Source organism: Ursus maritimus, unplaced genomic scaffold (assembly GCF_017311325.1).
Source record: "Ursus maritimus isolate PB19 unplaced genomic scaffold, ASM1731132v1 scaffold_2, whole genome shotgun sequence".
In the NCBI taxonomy this organism is placed as follows: domain Eukaryota; kingdom Metazoa; phylum Chordata; class Mammalia; order Carnivora; family Ursidae; genus Ursus; species Ursus maritimus.
The window spans coordinates 104027049-104046665 of NW_024424452.1; the positions used below are offsets into that span (position 1 = coordinate 104027049).

Sequence of the window (19617 nt, forward strand, 5' to 3'; positions counted from 1 at the left end):
CCCCCCCCCCTTTTTAAGTGCTTCCAGGAAAGAACATTGCTAGGGAGCCCCATAATGCCCAGGGGTGCTCTGTTACTCTTCCCACTTACATTCCCCACACCCCCAGATGGAGGGAGAATCGCAGCCTTTCTCAGGGCCCCTGGTAAGAAATGATCCCAGGGCTGGCCTGCTGAGCCCAGAAAATGTGCGGTTCCTCCATCATGCATCCAGGCCAGGAAGCTCTGTTCTTCCAGCATGAGGAGACCCTCTCAGGAATCCAGCCATACTTCTAAGAACCAAGCATCAAACACTCTTTCGTGACCATTCGGGGAGGGCCTCTAGCTTGCAGAGCCCCCAGGCCAGCTGTAGAGTCAGTGTGACGCAGCTGACAGGACAGGCAGGAAGCACCCAGAACCCCGTGCCGGCAGCTGTAGGATGGTAGGTGCCCCTGAGTCCTGGGCAAGTCCCTTTACCTTCCGGGGCCTCACTTCTCAGCACCTGAATGAGGACGGAGGCTTGATGCACCTGTGAGTATTGTCTTTAATTCAATTCCATGGAGTTACATGAGCCCTAAGGGCACAAGGGATACATAACTGACATTGTGTTCTTCAGGCCTTGAAAACACCGATTTGCTTTAAAGGTATCATATCTAGAATTTAAACGATATGGACTCTAGGAGGACGTTGGCCGAGGAGAAGCCTGGCAGGCCGCTAGAGGCTGCCACCAGTAGTTGGGTGATGGGAGTTCTTTGGGGCCACAGGGAAACATCTTTGCCTTATAACAGGGCTCTGTGTCCCCATGAATGCTGTGAGGTCACAGAGGAGATGCACAAAGAATGAAGAAGGGACTGGATCTTGCTCCCCAGCAGAGTTACTTGCCCTCTGGAGAGATCGGCCTTGCTGCCGCATAGGACTAACCCCATGGACTCACGTGCGACTTCTAACTGCCCGAGTCACCGCGGAGGACCTGTCCGTGCCCTTGAACTTGTCCTCAGAGCCTGGGGACACCCCTCAAACGTCCTCACTTCCCTTAATGCAGCAGAGTCGCTCTGCCGTCCATGAGTTTTTAAATGATCGTTCATCTTTACCATGTCTTATGCCTTAGGACTAAATGTTTCCTAAGTTTGCTTTTTTCAGGGTAAAATGGGACCTTTTATTTGTCCTTAACTTGTCTCTTTCAGACTTCGAGGGATACCCCCTAATTCTCCCATTCCACGACTCAGCAGAACAACCATACTTCCTCTCGCGCTGTTTTTTGTAGCAATTGATAGCTCTCCTTCCTGGTCTTTCTCTTTGAACATTTTCTTTAGCGGTCGGCATCAGGTCTCTCTACATGGCATTGCCTTCCCCCAGCTCCCACCTCTAAGCCGTTCTGCTTCCCCATCACCTCACCTTTTCTAGCAGCGCCCCAATCTCCACTACCTTTGAGACCATCAGATTTGGGTCGATATTGTATTGGTGGCCAAAGTGTTTAAACCCAAATTCTCTGGCTATTCCCAGGCCCCAGAGCTGAGGAGGAGGAAGTTCAAGTTCCCAAATCATGAGTTCTCCTAGTTCATTCCCACGAGCAAGAACCATGAGAGCTGGGGTTTGGGGTGGCTTAAAGCCACCAGTACCATGGAAACCCGGGCAGATAAGTAAAGAAGCCTGTCTTCTGCCCTCCCCATGGAGAATGCCCCACGGAGCCGTGAGTGGAGTCTCTTTCTTGGCCCCTCACCTAACATGAATCATATTCACCTGGGGCAGCCAGCCGCTGACAAGGTTGTAGCAGAAAAAGCTCTTCTTTGAAGTGAAGACGAGGAGATCTTTTATCACTTCCCCAGCCCTGCAGACGCAGTCACATGTCAAATAGATAATGAATAAATGCATCACCAACGTACTCTATTCATTTATTTTTGACAAGTGAGTTAGTGACAGTGCCCCCTTGCATGCTAATAAAATATACAGGAGCCACACTTGTAAAGTCTTTGAAATACAAGGCTTCACGCTACAACTCCACTATTAAATCTTTGCTGGGAAATGGGGTAATCAGACTGCTGGGACTCGTGAGAAATGATTACGTTTGAAGATTAGCACCACTCTCCTGTCCACAGGCTATGGTTTCAGACAGCGCGGTGGCTTTGATAAAGTCGCTCCCAGCTCCTAGGCCCTAGATAATTAATGTCTTCCATATTGCACGGAGATCAAGCCTCACAGACAATTTAGTGCTGAGAAGCCAAAAGAACTGGATTCTTCTGGTGTCTGAACCTCTGAGGGTTGGGGGTCAGGAAGGAGTTACTTTCTTTGGGTCCCACCTAGCCCAGGAGAGGGAGAGGAGGGGTTCATACTGTCTCTACTTGGGACTGTGGGGTTGTAGGCCCCAAGTCCCCTTAGACAGTCTGAGGCTATTCCACATAATCCAAGATCTTGTTGACCAAGGACCACAGGAACTCCAGAGGTCCCCACCTGGGTTACCGTTCTCCACTCTCAGAAGCCCTGTAAGGCTTTCCCACTTTTGGTCCTCCCCTCCTACACATCACAACTCTCGAGGGCCTTCGAAAGATCCCTCTCTCCTTCTTGTAGAATGTCTGTGCTTGAAGGGAACGAGGCTGGGACATCTCTGGCCCTCTGTCTGTATGCTGGCCAACAGGGCTTTTTCCGGGTTCCTTCCGCCACCCCATTCCAATCCATGACAAGGGATCTAAAAAGGGAAAGAGCCCAGGTTCGAGCCTCCGGTGACATGGATCGAAACTCACTCCTTTTTCATTCCTGTCCCTACCTGTGCGAACACACAGACCGTCTCCAGCTTTCCCTCACACACAGGTCCTCCTGACTGCACCCACTCATACCTGGATGGCGACCTCCGGCCTGGCCACCGAGGCCGCAGCTTGGAGCTCTGTCGGGCCCCGTGCACTGCCTCATCCGAGTCCTCCCTTTCCGAGCGCGCACGTGTGTGTATGTGTGTGTGTGCATGTGTGTGTGCACGTGTGTGTGTCTCCGGAGCTGCCTCCCTCCTCACCACTAACCCCTCTTCTAACCTGCCCACCAGCCCCTGACAGGCAGTCCATATGGAACGTCACGGTGCTCCCCAACAGTAAATGGGCCAACATCACCTGGAAGCACAATTTCGGGCCCGGAACTGACTTTGTGGTTGAGTACATCGACAGTAAGCATTGCTGAGCGGGGGGGGAGCGGCGGCAGCTGCGGCGGGTAGCAGAGATGCCATTAGAGAGATCCTGCCAACTCCCCCAGGCTCCGAGGGGCCTGTTAGCCCGGCTTAATTATGACTTAATGAAATCGATATGCGCTCCGGCGGCAGTGGGGTGGGAAGAGCAGCCGAAGGAGAAGGAAGAGGGCTTCTGAAGCCATTAGTGAAGGTCTAGGGTTGCATGTGCTGGGGAGGACCCAGGTAATGGGGCCCTGCATCCGTTTCCTGCCCAGGATGAGGGTTCTGAATAGCTCCCCCCACCCCCGACCATGAGCCAGACCTCACTTCTGTGTGGATTTCCTTAACTCACAACCCATGTTTCTGGTGTCTCCGCCAGACAGGCTAGGCCAGTTCAGACTTTAGGGTATAACCGTGCTTTGCTCACACAGGAATGCCAGTGGCCTCCCATCCAAGGCACAGACCAGAGCCACTTGTCTCAGAGAGCGGGTGGCTGGAGCTGAGCTGGTCAGTCTTTACTGGATCTTAGGGCCAAGGGTACATATTTATTAGACTGTAGAGTGTGGTCAAGATAGCTGCCTTCTCTGAGGGAAGGGCCCTGCCCCTGACGACTCAGAGCCGCCATGGTGTTATCCTGAGGGACAAAACCAGCTCGCCTAGCCACCTGGGCTAGCTCCCCAAAGATCTCTAAGGACAGAGCAAAGCCAACTCTCAGTTCTCTGGTTGAGGGGTTCACACCCATAGAATCGACACCCCGAGTTTGGTCCTTGCTTTTTCAGCTTCCTACAGCCATCATTCACCTTGCACCCCAGATGCAAGGGCACTCGCTTCTCCTGATGTGTGAATTCTCCCCACAGCGAGACAGGAGAGGTGAAGCCAGGCGTGAGAGCCAAGAAATAGAGTCCGGCCTCACCTCCCTTTACCACGAGGGCTGCTGACTGGCTCTCTGACCCTCACCGGAAAGCTCCCACCCGGGTCATAATGCTTAGTGCTAAGACTGTAGTCAGAAAGAAAGCTCGAGGAGAAAGAAGAGCGCCCTTGGAGGAAGGGCTGCTGTGTGGAAGAGTCAGCATCACGTGGAAGGGCTGGGGGAGCTGCCCGGTGACCTCCAGGTCTGTGCAGTGGCCCGGCCCCTCCCCCCATGCTTCTGCCTTTAACCGGTGACCAGGAACCTGAGCACTGCCTCTCCAGCAACTCGTGCCTGGCCCTAGGCTGACTGAGGTTTCTGTTCCCCAGGCAACCATACGAAAAAAACTGTCCCTGTTAAGGCCCAGGCCCAGCCTATACAGCTGACAGACCTCTATCCCGGGATGACATACACGTTGCGCGTTTATTCCCGGGACAACGAGGGCATCAGCAGTACCGTCATCACCTTTATGACCAGTACAGGTGAGAGGGGATCTGGCCTGGCCATCCCCTGCAAGCATGGGGCATTTCATTCCATTCTCAGCTTCCTGCTTGTCTCTTCTCCTTGGAAAGAAGACTCATCCCACCCATTCCCCACCTTGCATGGCGTGTCTCGGCTCTTACTATACGTCAGTCCACAGCTCCCAGGAAGCCAAGAGGAGCCCGAGTGCATGCACAGTGGAGAGGAAGCACCCTTCGGACCCCGAGGCGTGAGTGGGGAGTCCGAAAGAAATAGGATTGTAGGATGAGAACGGAGGAAGCCGCCTGGCTTCCCTGGCTGTGCTTGAAACAAAAGGCCTTGGCGCAGGTGCAAACTTGGGCCCTGTGGCGGGGGCTGGGGGCTGGAGGACTGCAGAGCAGTCTGCCCCGTGCGCACAGGACCTTGCTTCCTGCACGTGGCATTAAGAGATAGGGCCATCCAAGGGTCTTGACCCAGAAATCAGCATGTATGTCACTGCCTTGCCACTGTCATCTGTTAAAAAAAAATTCCAAAGTGCGTGACATGAGTTGTTGGGGGCTTTATTTTGGCTTAATTTTTATCCCAAGTTTGCCGTGGCTTCAAAGTGGTTGATCTTCTGTCGTGTTGGGGAAGAGGAAGAAGTTCTCCAGTGGGAGCAGAGTTCTGGCTCAAAAGGGACTTCAGCTGTCCCTAGAGAAGAACCTCAGTGTGCCAAAGGAGTAGGCCAGCAGGGGCTCAGGAAACGGGAGAAGGTCAGGGTGGGCAGGCAGTTTGGAGACTTGAGGGCACCTGCCCATGTTCGTGTGTATCTTCACAGACGGCCAGGCAGGTGGCCATGCTAAACCCTGGGACCAAGGGCGGGGGGCAGGGGGGATAGCCAGAGAGAAAGGGACCAGTCCCTGCCCCCAGGATGTCCTAGTCAGATGCAGGTTGGTAGACACAAGCCTAGAGGGAAAAAAGAACACACACACATAATAGTTCATATGGCATTCTGAATGTTGACTGAAATACTCATTACTCTTTCTGCGCCTGGCCAGGCTCAGCCTGGCAGCCTGCATCTTGAGCGTCACTACCCATCTGTATAAATGTCTCACTCCACCCCTTCTGGCCTGGTCCCTCCTGGTCCTGTCCTCCGCTCTGTGCCTCCGCCTGTCCTCCCCGTGTCCAGGCCGTCAAGACTCAGGGAGTCTGAGAGTCCAGCTGCCTGCTTGAGGCCAGTCCAGCCAACTCAGGCAAGATGCCTGAGCAAGTGGCCAGGCCAGCTTGGGGGCCAGGCAAGGGAGCTGGACAGTTGACCGAGCAGAGCAGGGGGCTGGACTCTTGTCTGACCCGGTCAGGGTCCCAACTTCACGCTCATCAGTGCGTGCTTTGCATTTGGCTGCATTATCAACCTGAGTCCAGCTCAGAGGCAGGAAGCACGGATGAATCCCAGGCTAGAGCCCCCTCCCAGGGAATCCTACAAAAGCCAGGGCAGCCCGCTTCCAGAGTGTGACTTCTCCCAGTGCTAAGTCCTGGGGCTGTGAGTGAGGGGTGCGGAGAAAGAGCTAGAGAAAAAAGGCCAGGCCCTGCCCTCAGGGACATCCCAATCTGCTTCCAGATATCAAATATGCAGTACAGGGAAAGGAAAAAAAAAGACAATTGATAATACACTTCTGAACATTGACTCAGTGTCCTTTTCTCTTTTCCTATGGTTGGTCTGGAGAGACTCTTCCTGATAGACGGCTTTCAGAGTGAGTGAGTTTTCCCAGATTCCTCTCCATGCAAGCTGGGGTGAGCAGGTTTGCGACCCTAGCTCTGAGGACATATTGCTCACTGACGTCACTGGCTGGCTAGAAATTACTATGTGCAAACCACAGAGGGAAAGGAAGTATTTTCACTTTCTAAGTGTGTGTGTTTCTGGATTCTTTGAAAATGCACACTGTGTATCCTGTGGGTAGACTCCCGAGCCAAGTCCACACGATCCCCTAGATTCCAGGGTCTCATCAAAGCAAGAGGTTATGAGCATCTCTGGGTTGACCACTGGTCATTTAGGTGACCACAGGCCATCACTTTAGTCCACAGACTCAAACATGTGGCAGTGGTTCGGGGGGGATATGGAAGAAAACCACAAGGAATGCTAACCAGGAAGATCCCACATGGAAAGTTAATCACCACCTTGAAGCTTTTGAAACCAAAGAGACCCAAGGGGCCAAAAACACATAACTCTGGACTCCGGGGGGCTCATCAGCTCTTCTGTCCTGGGGTAGGCGGGATGGGGCGAGGTGGCAGCAGGCAGGTGCTGAGGGTAGGCCAGTGGGACAGACCGCGAACTGCCTCAGGCCTCAGGAAAGCGGGAGGAGGGACACTGGGGGAACTCCTCGTAGTTAGCCTCTTTTGGTTGTGCTCAGAAGAAACCCAGGATGGGGCACAGTGGTGATGCAGAAGCGACAGATGGTGCTTAAGTGAGAGCAGCTCAGCCCAAACGCATCTGAAAGAAGTCCAGCCCCGGTCTGTGTGTTCATCTCCCGTATTTCTGAAATGTAATTCTCCTGCGGACTTTGAGTGCCTGGCCTGTGAGTCATGAGAACTGCCTGCCTTGTACATGAATGGCCCATTTCTGAGTGGTGTCGCAGGGTGTGGTGTGTGGAAGGCACACAAAATATAGCCTCTGGTCTTGAGTAAGAGGCATTTGGACCTGAGTTTGCCAGGCTTGTGGGCCGGAGGAGCCGGGGCTGTTCCGGCTCCCCGTTCCAGCGGGAGGTGGTGCGTGTAAATGCACCCCGGTCTTTGAATGTTGTCATTACTGTGTCCATTAGGAATCTTGAAACACACTGAACAGATCGATTAAGAATGATGTTGGCAGCCAAATGTAAGCCTCGCTACAGCGCTTTCCGCCTCTGAGTCCACTCTGTCGGTCACGTTGTGAGTGAGATCATCTTGTCCTAAATTGCTTTTGGTTCTTGAGAAACTAAGTCATTTTGATGGAGTCTGGTTGAGCCCACCTCTACCCCAGATCCCACCTGGTCTTGGTTTGGGTTTTGGTTTTTATTGACTTATCATTGACATAGAACGTTGTATTAGTTTCAGGCGTGCAACGTAATGATTTGGTGTATGTATATATTGCGAAGCGATGGCCACGATAAGTTTAGTTAACAGCCAGCACCACACGTAGTTACAAAACCCACTGGGATTTGAACAGTCTTCTGGGTCCAGAACCTTCTTTGACCTTTTTGGTAAAGACTGAAGGTACCATTTGAACTTCGGGTGCTATCAGGAATGGAGAGCTACATTCACTTTCCAGATTGCCCATATGGCCGCTCTCCCTGGGATCGTGACTTTCTCTCCCGAGAGAAAGGGAGTCTCAGGGAGATGGTTTGTCAGGACATATCAGAACAAGCAGCAGAGAGATAATAGGGTAGCACACAGGTCCCTGCAGACCTACAAACCAACTGTTCTGCGGAAGGTGGGACCCACCATCCAAACTCAACGTCTTGTGCGTGGTCAAGCCAATCTCCCTGTGACCCCAGGAAGTATCCCAAATGAACCATATTAAATTAGGATTAAACTGATCTTTAATAAGTAGTCACTGCCTGCTTGCTATGTGACCAGCATCGTGCTAAGCACTAGACTCTCCTGTTCTCAGGCCTTTAATAGTATCATTAAAAATCGGGACCCAGGAAACAGAGCAATTGAATGTTACGTTTTGCGGAATAAACGGGTAAAATTGGACTTCTGAGATTGGTGTCAGCTGGAGGAGTAAGAGATTCAGGAAGGAGGGGTGGAGTGTGGAGGGGTGGAAAGCAAGAAGAGCGGCAGGCCAGGCTCTCTTGGGCACGGGCCTCCAGAGAGCTGCAGGGAGGGGAGGCGCGGAGCACCTGGAAGGCCAGGCATGATGGGAGGTGTCCTGAGAGCATACTAACATGATGTGTCATTGTATCCTTGGGACCTGATAGACCCAGGATGAGGAGGGGACCCCTCTAGCCTGGAGCAATGAGGCGAATATGAGGGACATTAGAAGGAGAAAGGATAAGCCTTAGGGAGGCAGGAATGGGGAAGCCACTGTTGGGAGTGGGAAGCAGAGAAGGGCAGGAAGACGTGGGTTGAATTTCAAGCAGGCAGACCATCCAAGGAGATGTGAGGATGTTAGCTGGGAGCACTGGGCTTACAGCTACGGAACTGGCCGGAGGCACAATGCGAGATGAGTAAACGGATTGCCCGTTGGAAAGTCGGGCCTGGAGGATGGAGGAAGGTGGGAGCGAAAGAGGTAGAGGCAGGTTCGGGAAAGACCCACTCCATCGTGGTAGTGGAAGCATTGAGTAGAGAGGGGCTTGAGGTTGGCCTGACGGGCTTGGAGGAGGGAGTTGATGGGACCTGGAGACCACGGAAGATGAAGGAGTTCACCTAGAAAACGACAGTGCCTGAGCTAGAGCTGAAAAGTCTGGCGGGTGCCTCCAGGGTGTTCCAGATCCAGGAAGCTTCAGTGTGTTTAACAGCACAAGGAAGGAGAAAGCAAAGAGGAAGATGCTGGAAGGTTTGAGATCCTTCCAGGACTAAGCCCCCTGGGAGGGGCGAGCTGCTGCCACTGCTGTGGAGGCAGGGACAGCTGTGGAGGCTGTGAGGTTTCGGTAGTTGTGCTGATGTCGCCAACACGGGGACAGGATGGTGTGGAGCTGTACTAGAGGGAGCAGCAGTTTGGGGGGGACAGGGAGAAGGGAGTGGAGGGATTGCCAGACAGCAGCAAAGGGCCAGTTGAGGTGCACATAGCTTACTAGCTCTGTGACCTTGAGCAAATCTCATAACCTTTCTGTGCCTCCGTTGTCTCATCTGTAAAATGGGGATAATAAAGCCCACCGGATGAGTGGAGAAGTACTCAGAGCAGTGACTAGCCCGTAGGAGGTGCTTCCGAGCGTGCACTGTGATTAGTGCCACCCCAGATGGGAACGAGAGCCCTCAGAGAGGGGCTGGTGGGGCAGATGGCTTTGGCTTTAGCTGAGAAAGTCGGGGTGGGGGGACATTTGCTGAGGCAGCCATGTAAAGGAAGAGCAGCACATGTAAAGGCCCGAGACAGGGACGTGAGCGGCCAGTGTGGCTGGAGGAGAGAGGGTGGGAGACAGGCCTAGAGAAGTGTCAGGGGCCAGCTCGGGTGGGGCCTCCCAGGACAGGATAGGAAAGTAGGTGTTTCCCCCGTAGCAGTGGGAAGTGTTGGAGGGTTGGGGCGAGGAAGGGATTTGCTCCTACATGGGGTTCTGGGAGGATCTCTGTGACCCTCTGTGTCCAGGGAAGGCCCTGCAGGAGCAGGAGTGGGAGGGAGGGGACTTCCCCCCACCACATCTGCAGATCGGGTGAGCACAACCAGGACAGAGAGCACGGAAATGCTTGCTCGTCTGTCTTCCCCATGTGTCCAGACCCTTCCTGGTGCCGTGCCCTTGCCCAGGCACAGAGAAGGCTATACACATAGTTTCTCTGTCCAAGAAGAGCAAAGGGTAGGATTACACCCAGACACCTGCCCCACAAAAAGGCATGGGATGAAGACCCTGGGGCACGAGGGCTCCGGGTCACCCCTCTGTTCCTTGTGCCTCCCCTTCCCCGGAAGGAGGCCCCGTGCTTGGCTTGGGCTCTGTGGGCTCTCTGGGACCCTGCTGTCGACTGGCGCTCTGAGATGCTCCCCAGCTCACTCGGTGGCCTCCGGGGTTACTCTGGGTCTGCTCAGCGGCTTGGATCCTGTCTCTCCTCCCAAGTCTTGGTTTCCATGGCAGGCTGGGATTCAAGAGGGGGCGCTCTTGTTCTCTATTCCATAGAAAGAAGAGTGAGGGGGGTCCTGCCCACTCCACACCCCCTCCCCAACCCTAATGCCAACCATCGGGTCATCCAGGACACTATCAGATGACAGCTGACCTCCTGTCCTCTAGGCCCACCCACATGCCCCTTGAACTGTGAAGGGGTCTGCCCGGGTTGAGACGTCTTCACGTGCTCCAGGAGGGGCTGGAGAGGGACTCATGGTCACGGGGGTAGGGGGATCTTCACGCATGCCCGTGGTCTGAGGTGGCATGGGGTGCGCTGAAGGCATGGCCCCAGCCCATCTGGGGGTACCCGCACAGGGATTGTCTCTGCTGTAAGGGAGCACACAATCCAGCTGGGGGAATGTGAGAAAGCACAGGGCATTCTGGAATGACACCCTGCCCAGGACCCACGGCCAGGGGACCTGGTTGGCTTCGGGGCCATATTGGTGGGAAAAGTTGCTGTGCGGGGCCTGTGCAGGTCTGTGAAGGTGTTCTTAGAACAGGTTTTTGCAACGTCACCACGGCCCCCATTCCCTGATGGGTAGCAGAGTCCCATTTCCTCACCCCAGGCTCGCTCATGGGGAATCGTACCTCCAGGGCCAATCCTTGGCCTTCCCTCCATCCCCGCCCGGCTTTGACCAGCCATCTGGTCTGCAAGAATGCCATGCCCCGTTCTTAGGAAACTTCCCCTTCCTAAAGGACCTGCTCAGCCTTCTGCTGCTTATTCTGCTCCCTGTATCCCTCTCTTGCGCCTCTTTTCTGACCTTTGGACCTTGGCTCTTTAATTATTTTCTCTTTGTCCCTGGAGCAGGGTGGTTTGGGCCAGAGGGCTGCTAGGTGGTAGCATAAGGCTCCAGGAGGAACACCGACATGAAATAGCCATTCTTCCCCCCCACATCTCCCTCCTCACCTCCACCCAGGGAAATCACTCACGTGTCTGCTTCTGGCCCTCCCTCCCCACCAGCTTACACCAACAACCAGGCCGACATCGCCACCCAGGGCTGGTTCATTGGGCTCATGTGTGCCATCGCCCTCTTGGTGCTGATCCTGCTTGTCGTCTGTTTCATCAAGAGGAGTAGAGGTGGCAAGTACCCAGGTAGGATGCATGGGACGAGTGGGCTTGGGGGAGCGCGGCCGGCAAGCTTTCCTGGGAGCCACCGGCTCCCCGTCCAGATCCAGGGGGCTCGGTTCCCCCAGTGAGCCTAACCCTTGCCAAGCTTGGACGTAGAGTCCTCTCACCTGGTCCGTGCATCTTAGAGCTGCCGGAAAGCACTTGAGTTAATTAAGTTCGCCTGAGGTGGGCGGATGGAACGGTCCCGGCAGCTCCAAAGAGGGGATAGAAGGAACCCTGGCTCCTATTAAGAATGACCTTCCCTCCCCTTGACTCACCAGCCGTCTGCTCGGCAAATTAGCTTTTTTCAGCCTGAATCTCATTAGGGTCCTGTGTCCCAAGGAAGGAGGCAGGAAGAAAGGCATTTTCTCTAACCATGAGAGAGAACAGAGAAGGGAGGGTCTGGATGGAGGAAGCACGCCCATGAGAGAGGCTCTCGGTGACTGCGCTGTCATGACAGACCCCCCGGCAGAGGGTCAGGAGCTCCTGCTCGAAGAGCAGCGGGGGGCTGGGGGTGGCTTGCAGTGATACGGACCCCGTTGGTAAAGAGCTGTGGGCTTCCCTAGAGTCCCAAAGAGCCATTGCTCTTCTGGGGGCCTCAAGATCCACCAGCCCAGACAAACCAAGGTCAAGGACAAGGACCTCTGGCATTCTTGCTTCTGGAAATATTGATTGTTTTTTCAAACAGGGGCAACAAAGCCATCTGTCTGGGACAGGGTGGGTAGAGTGACAGGAGACAGGATAATGGATGACCCAGCGAGTGAAAATCACGCTGGGCTGCAAAATGAAATTGCTCCCTGCCCCCCAAAGCCCCATCGCCAAGCACAGTCTGTGCTCTCCACATGCCCGCCTCTCCCTGCCTCTGAACAAGTCCTCCTCCAGGGTCCCCCTAAAACTCAACTCAGAGAGAGGATTCTCTTTTATTTCCTTCCCCCGCCTACATACCCTCAGACCCTAGGATTCGAAAGAGTTCTGCCTCTGCTTTAAGTGAGGGAGGTGTCTGTGAGGGAGGGCAGGAAATTATCATTCTTTATCGGCGAATGACGTTTTCTTTCATTTGTTGTGCTGTGTTGGGATTGTTTTCTCCTGTAAAAGAGAAAGCCAGAGTCAGGGAGAAGAGTGGCCTTACTGAGCTCACCCCCTGGCCCAACTCATCAGATGAGCTTTGAGCCTTTCTTTCCCATTTAGACAGCGTTCCTTTCTACGAAGTTCTTCTCACAGCTTACCTCCTTCCCTCCAGTTGCAAGGTAAGGCCCTAGTCCGCTAGAAGGATGAGCAAACTGTGAGGCCCGGGCTCTAGCCTTCACTCTAGACTTAATTATTCAGCTCCTAGTGAGTTAGGTGACGTGTTCTTCGGCTCTGAAGGGCTCGGTTTCCCTCTCCTAAAATGGGGGAGATTATCCTGCCCTTTACCTCAGGCAGGATACATAGTCATTTGCGTAAGTGTCCCCGTGTGCCAGGCTCTGTGCTGGGTGCTAAGGACAGGAGAAGGAGGGATGATCTCTCCCTCAAGCCACCGCAGCAGGCAAGGCGGGAAGATCACAGCCCAGCAAGACAGGGCCTGGGATGGGTGTGCAAACCACAGAGAGCTGTGGGAGAAGAGAGTTCCACACTAGTGAGGTCATAGACACGAGAGCATATTCCATCCAGAAGGGGCGTACGGAGCATGCCCTCCGCCCAGGGCACTCTGCTAGGGGCTTTTACGAACCACGCACAGATAATTATCCCACAGAGCAGAATAAGAACGGTGCCGAAGGAAGCATCACATCCGTTCGACGTTTTGGGGCAACCCCACGGACAAGTGTTGGGGAGCCAGGTGGAAGGAAGTTTCCGTTGTCAATGGAGAGGTGTGGAAACGCTGGGCGTGAGGACAAGGCAGGGGTGTCCACTTGACAGCTGGTTAAACGCAAGAAGCAAGAACAAGGGAGGCATCAATGGTGCCTCGTTGAAAGGGAGAGTGTCACTGACTCTGCAGTCAGGATCCTGTAATCACCATGTCTGTGTCTTTGCTTCTCTTATTGGCCAAGTGCGAGAAAAGAAGGATGTTCCCCTGGGCCCCGAGGACCCCAAAGAAGAGGACGGCTCCTTTGACTACAGGTGGGTGATCTGTTCGGCTGCTGGTCCCCACTCCACCATCCATCCAGCTGTCACCACTGGCTCTTGGATGGGGCCGCCTCCCGGCAGGGGGGACACCACCCAGCACACTCATATGGAGTCGAGTCCCAGTCATCCAGCTGCACGGCTCCAGTTTACTGAGCTCCTTACATGGGCATTCCCACCTCTTTCCTCTGAAAGCAGACGCTGGAACGCCGTGGCCGTGAAATGAGCTATTGGTTTCCTCTCTGCCCACCCCCGACCCTAACCCTGAAGACAGGGACCCAGCGAAGCTGTATTGTCTTGAACCTCAACTCCGTGAGAGATGAGGGGCAGTGCTGGGGGTGGGGGCGGGGCGTTCTAGACCTTTTCCTCATGAACTTGAATGATATGTCTGGCCCCGAGCCCAGAACTAGTCTTGGAGAGGCATCTGGTCGGGGCCTGTCCCAAGTCAGAGGACTGAGGCCCAGACGGGGAAGTGACCTGGCCAGGATTCCCACCCACACTCGCCACCCAGGGAGCTGGTGGCAGAGCTGGAGGAGCAAGGCCTGACTTCCAGCGGGGGAACGTCACAGTCCAGCCCTCAGATCTCGACGGGCCTTTGCGGCTCGTGTGACAAAGCTGTAATCTCCCATTTTGATGGCAAGCATATCCTGAGTGAAGGAATGATGGGGGGGGCGGTCATGGAGGCCTCATTCCCAGAGCAAGGCGGGCGGGAGGAAATGCTCTCAGCAGGACCCTACTTCCCCACCCCCACCCTGTTACTCTCGGGGCGAGATCACCCCGTCTTCCCCTGACCTCTCCTTATCCCACCCTCGGCCTCCACCACTCCGCTCAGCAGCCGCCCGGCAGGCAGGCAGACGCTGCCCACAGCCCTCCTGCCCACAGCCCAGAGCCACTACCCAGCCAGGAGCCCATCGGCAGGCTGAGGGGCCACAGCCGTCCACCCAGACCCGACATCTCCAAGGGCCTCCTAAAAGGGAAGCAGGAGAGCCCCTCCCTGACGGTCCTCAGCACCCCTGGCAGGGCCCATCTTCCCCATGGGCTGAGACCCATTTCCTGGCCACCGGTTCCAAAGAACAGGGGGCTCTCCCTCCCCCAGGTCCTCAGTGCGACCCCAGAGGAGGGGTGAGGACCTGCTGGGCTACGAGAAGCTGCTTCCTCAGGCGCCTCTCCTCCCCCAGACACCGAAGCTGTTGGGCAAAAATATCTGCCTTCTCCCCACCCACGCCCCTGCCGCACCCACACTGAGGCTGGGTATACATACAAAGGTGCACCCGCGGGCCCGCACACCCACGCACCACGGACGCGCACGCACACGCGCCCACACCCGCCTCGGTTTTGGCTTCGCAGGGAAGCAGCTCCCTGGTGGGTCTCTCTGCTGCTCTCTCCCTCGTCTGCCCACCTGTGTCTCCAGGGTCTCTCGGAGGATGAGCTGACGGGTGACCAGACCGGGGACCCCCTAGTCCTTCTGGTTTCTTTCAAGCTCCCTTAGAAGAGGTCTGTTTTCCAGATCTAGATCCTCTTTCTCTGTAAGAACTGACACACTAGACACACTCCCTCTGCCCCCCCGCCCAGTCTGGGCCCGTCCCATCCAGTGGCTGCATTTGGCTTAGGTGCCTGGAATCCACTGGAATCACACAGACACAATCCTCTTGCTCCTGGGAGGGAGTGTGTGTAAAAAAGACCCGTGAGTAGGACCAAGACCAGCAAGAAGCTGCTAGTTTTCAAAACGTGAGCCCCACTCTCCATACAGACTGAGTGCAGCCCTACAGACCGTCAGAGAACACAGGCCGCGGTAATGGGGTACAAGAGGGAGGGGCTGATAGCTTTCCATGTACTAATGCCCAGCTCGCGCTCAGGCTCCGGGTCCTTCCCTGACAGCTGTCTCTGTCCACCGCCGCTGTTAGAAGCCAACATGCACTGGCCACTCTCATGGCAATTCAGTTGGTTGTGTCCCCCCAACACACACACCCAGGAAGGACCAAGAGTGGCCTGCGGGCCAGGGAGGGGACATTCTGTGTCTGCCCGCGCTGCCTGGCGCTGCCTGCTGGGACCCAGACTCCCACTGCCGGCCCGGCTGCCTCCTGCCTGGGGGCCGTCTCCCCTCTGAAGTGCAGCCAGCAGCTCCTGCCCCCCCCCCGCCCCCGGAGCCTAGAGTGCAGAGCATTTGGCAGCCAGGGAAAAGGATGTGGTGCCTGAGCAGACCCCGGCCGCTGGGGGGGGTCTCGCTTCCTGGGGGCACTGCAGGCATCCCAGCAGGTGGACGCCACTCTGACCACCAGCCTGCCAGCTCTCCTTGCAGAGGAGGGGCCGAAGGGCAGGACCTGGGGGCCTCCCAGGAGGCTGGGCAGGATCAGAGCCTTGCTGGGCTTTGTCTTCAGTTGCTGGCCTCACACACCCCTGCGTGTGCCCCTCCGCTCATCCCACCCTCTTTCACTCGAGGCCCCAAGCAACAGCAGCTGCTCATCGGTAAAGCAGAGAGCAGCCAGAAACCACAGCAAGGTGAGGAAGGGAGAGGCAGGGGAGACGTGTGTTTCTCCGTGGCCCAGGCCCATTGCTTTTTGTCAAGGGCAGAGCCTTTCAAGACAGGGCCACACAGATCACAGAGAGTCAGAGCGAGTTCAGCCCCTCTTGATGGGGAGACTAAGGCCCAGTGAGAAGGAAGGCTTTCCCAAGACCCCAGAACCACACAGTGACGCACGTGGGACCAGCACCCCAGCTCCTTGACCCACCCCATCCTGCCTCGTCTCACAACGGCTGGCCCTCCTCCCTGTGGGGTGGCTGTCCCCTGCGTCATGAAGAGGACCCCAGACCGGGAGTCCAGAAGAGTGGGCTCCAGGCCCGGCTCTGCACCGCCTTGCCACCTCACCTTGGACAAGACACTTGTCCTCTCGGGGCCTTGGGTTCCCTTCTGTGATGCAGCCAGACAGGGAGGGCCGGCGGGGGTGGGGGCGCTGACTGGTGACCCCTGAGGTGCTCCCCTCTCTGAGCTGTGTAGCTCATAAGCTCCATGAGCACCAGCAGCCCGGTGCTACCCCGCCTGGGTTTCAGCAACACTGGACCGGGCCAGGCCCTGATTCTCTGTCTCTCTCTGGCCAGCGACGAGGACAACAAGCCCCTGCAGGGCAGCCAGACGTCCCTGGACGGCACCATCAAGCAGCAGGAGAGTGACGACAGCCTGGTGGACTATGGCGAGGGGGGTGAGGGGCAGTTCAACGAGGATGGGTCCTTCATCGGCCAGTACACGGTCAAAAAGGACAAGGAGGAGACGGAGGGCAATGAAAGCTCAGAGGCCACGTCGCCTGTCAACGCCATCTATTCTCTGGCCTAACGGACGCCCCCGCCCAGGGCACAGCCACTATTTTGCAAGTGGGAGGAGGGGAGAGGGGGAGATGAAGCCACCGCAGACCTACCACGCAGCCACCACCTTCGGGGACAAGGGTACAACAAGGGGGTCTGCCAAGCTGTGAGGACCAGTGACCGCCCAGCCCACCCCAAGCCCCCTCCCGATGACCCCCCCGCACCCCTGGGGTGCCACCATGTGGAAGCGCTAGAGTCCTGGCTCAGCTCAGCTGGAGGGAGCCCAGCCCTTTGGTCTGCCTCACGGCCACCTTGAGCCTTCCACCCCCACTGCCCTGCCCGCCCTTGACCTCAGCACACACACTCACCGGTTTCCGTTGGTTACGGCCCTTCGCATTGTCTTTATTTTTGCTTTGTGCATCTTCCCCACCCAGACCCAGCGTCTCCACTTTCTTTTCCTTTCGAAGAAATGTCCCTGGACAAAGAAAGAATCGGTGGATTCTACCCCAGACAGGCAAAAGGATTGACCTGTAAAAGAACATCTAGAAAAGCTGTTGTGTTCACGTCGCCACCGGGCCAATGTATTTCCGAAGGATGCCTTTCTCGCCAGATGCCTCCCCGGGCCCCCAACCCATGCGCCTTGGCCTTGTCAGTTGCTGAGCTGGGCTTGGCTCCTTTCTGGAAAATAACAGTATTTTTGGCAGGGAGAGAGTGGGCAGGCCTCCTTGCCTCGCTCTGGTTCAGTCAGGAGGTGGGCTTACCTCTTGCTCCTTGCTCTCACCCTGCCCCTTCCTCCAGAGTGTCCCAGACAAGAGCTGCACCGGCTCTGAAGGAGTTCGAGGAACAGGAGCGGCCACTGATGGGAAGAGCCACGACTCCAGTGGCCGAGTTCCTCAAGCAGAAGGAAACCGGGCGGCTGGTCCCTGGGGAGCTGTGCTCACCTCAGGAGAGAAGGAAAGGGCTGGGTTTGGACTTCCTTCCTCCCCATCAGTGAAACCCAGGATGTGGGAGAGAGGACCATGCCCGCTGCCTTGAGGGGAGAGGGTGCCCCCCACCTGGTCAGGGAACCCCGCCGCAACCCTCACAGATATGGAACCACGTGATGCGGAAGCTTTGCTGGTGTGTTTGGGGGTGTAAGGTGCTGCTCCCCCTCTCGTCTCCAGCAGATAGCATCTCCTCGGTCAGTTCTGTAAGACACTGAAAGTAGTGTTTTACACAGTGCCACAAGACCGAACCAGTGTGTCCTCTCCTTGGGGTATTTACATCTCAGGAGAGCCTGCGAGAACACCACGCTGACCACGCTGGAGAGCCTGGCCTGGGGACCCCGCGCCCTCCGGATGCCTTACGCAGCTCTGATCTGGCCTGCAGCTCCCAGGTTCCCAGCCCCTGCCCACAAGCCTCGAAGCCTCCAGCAATGTGTGTCTCAAGAATGGGGCGGCCCCTGCAAACGTCACCGCAGAACCAGAACAGCCACTCAACACGTGTCCTGCATCCCGTTGCCCCAGCCGGAGACCCTCGCAGACTGCAGTACTCAGAGACTCCCCACCTAATCCGTTTCTGAAACCAAAGGTACCTAGCCTCAGAGAGAGATCTTGAGCTGAGAGCGACCGGTAGCTGTCCCCGCAGCTCGAGCCGGTTTCGGGAGGGTGAAGCTGACCCCCAGCAACGGACTGCCTGCCACGGGCACAGCCTCTGATTCGAGCGTCCAGCTGCTTGCCGGCAGGCTGGGGCAGGGACAGGGCTGTGTCCTTCAGAGGCTCAATTAAAGCATCGTTTGCCACACGTTTAAGCCACAAAGGTATTAGCAATGCTTGCCTCACTTAATAATCAGTCAATCGAAGGTCAAGCCCATAGACACGCGTACTCTGTCTGCAGGTAAGAAACCATAGCCCAGAGCTGAGCTAATTACGTTGTTTGAACCTGAGAGGAAGTAATTGGCCTATGCCATGGCCAGCCTGGCAGCCCAGAAGCCCAAGGGGCAGCTCTCTCATGGTGAAAGGGGACAGGGAGAATAACGGGGGGCTAGGAGTGAGCTCAGGGAGCCCTTACCCTGGCTTTCCTCGGACACCTGCCTGCATACAGCAGGGCATTCCTGCACCCAAGCCCAGCGTCCCTCAAGGGAATGTCGGGGAAGTGTGCCTGTAAACTGAGTTAAAGGACCAGACTTTCCAGAAAACACTCTGGATCTGAGCAGAGTAGTCAGTGTCTCGGGCCCCTCACTCCACATGACACCCCCCACACTAGTGAACTCAGTGCACCTCAGGCAGGCTCGTAGGGTAAGGGGACTGTGGGCTGTCACAGTGCCCATCCCCCTGCCGCGTAGCCAAGGGCTGCAGAAGGGCTTCTGCCACCATGGGGTCTGGGGGAGAGAGGATTCCTCAGCCTGTCTGCTCATCGTGTGTGTCCCGCCAGCTCTGAGCCATCTCCCTCCGTGTAGGGAGGCAGTGCCGGCAGCCACGTGGCAAGGCGCTGCCCAGACCGCCACGCCGCCCAGCCCTCCTGGCAGGCACGAGCCAACCTGAGCCTGGAGAACCAGTTTTCCCCAAGCAGAGATGCTTCGAGAGGTGTATGGATGGCAGGGTTAGCGAGCAGCCGTTCCAGGAGGAGGAAGTCTGTTTTCCATGAGCCCAGCCAGCTTAGCAGGAAAGCAGTATTGTCCCGCACCCCCTGCCAGCTGGGGCCCTCAAGCAACCCCCTGAAAACATAGCAACCACGGTATCAGGAGATGGTGACACCACTGGAGCTCCCACCTGCCTGGCTGTTGGGGGGGAATCTTGCAGTGACCCTAGAAGTCCCTTTGCCCATGCTTCAGTCCCACCTGCTGTGCTCAGCCGCCAGAGCTGTGGGCTCAGGAGACACTC

At 56.2% G+C, this 19617-nt stretch overlaps 1 protein-coding gene across 3 annotated transcripts in view; it reads left to right on the plus strand.

Moving 5' to 3' along the window:
- The window catches only part of NFASC (neurofascin), a 175868-nt gene extending 157330 nt beyond the window's left edge, over positions 1-18538 (plus strand). For 2 of the 3 annotated variants that reach the window (XM_040636508.1, XM_040636505.1), the window contains 5 exons: positions 3007-3123; positions 4360-4512; positions 11213-11344; positions 13387-13456; positions 16556-18538. In XM_040636508.1, the coding sequence (XP_040492442.1) occupies positions 3007-3123; positions 4360-4512; positions 11213-11344; positions 13387-13456; positions 16556-16787 (704 nt within the window). In that variant the 3' untranslated portion in view covers positions 16788-18538. The remainder of the gene's footprint in view (positions 1-3006; positions 3124-4359; positions 4513-11212; positions 11345-13386; positions 13457-16555) is intronic. The other variant, XM_040636506.1, reaches the window with a different exon arrangement.
- The last annotated feature ends 1079 nt before the right edge of the window (positions 18539-19617 follow it).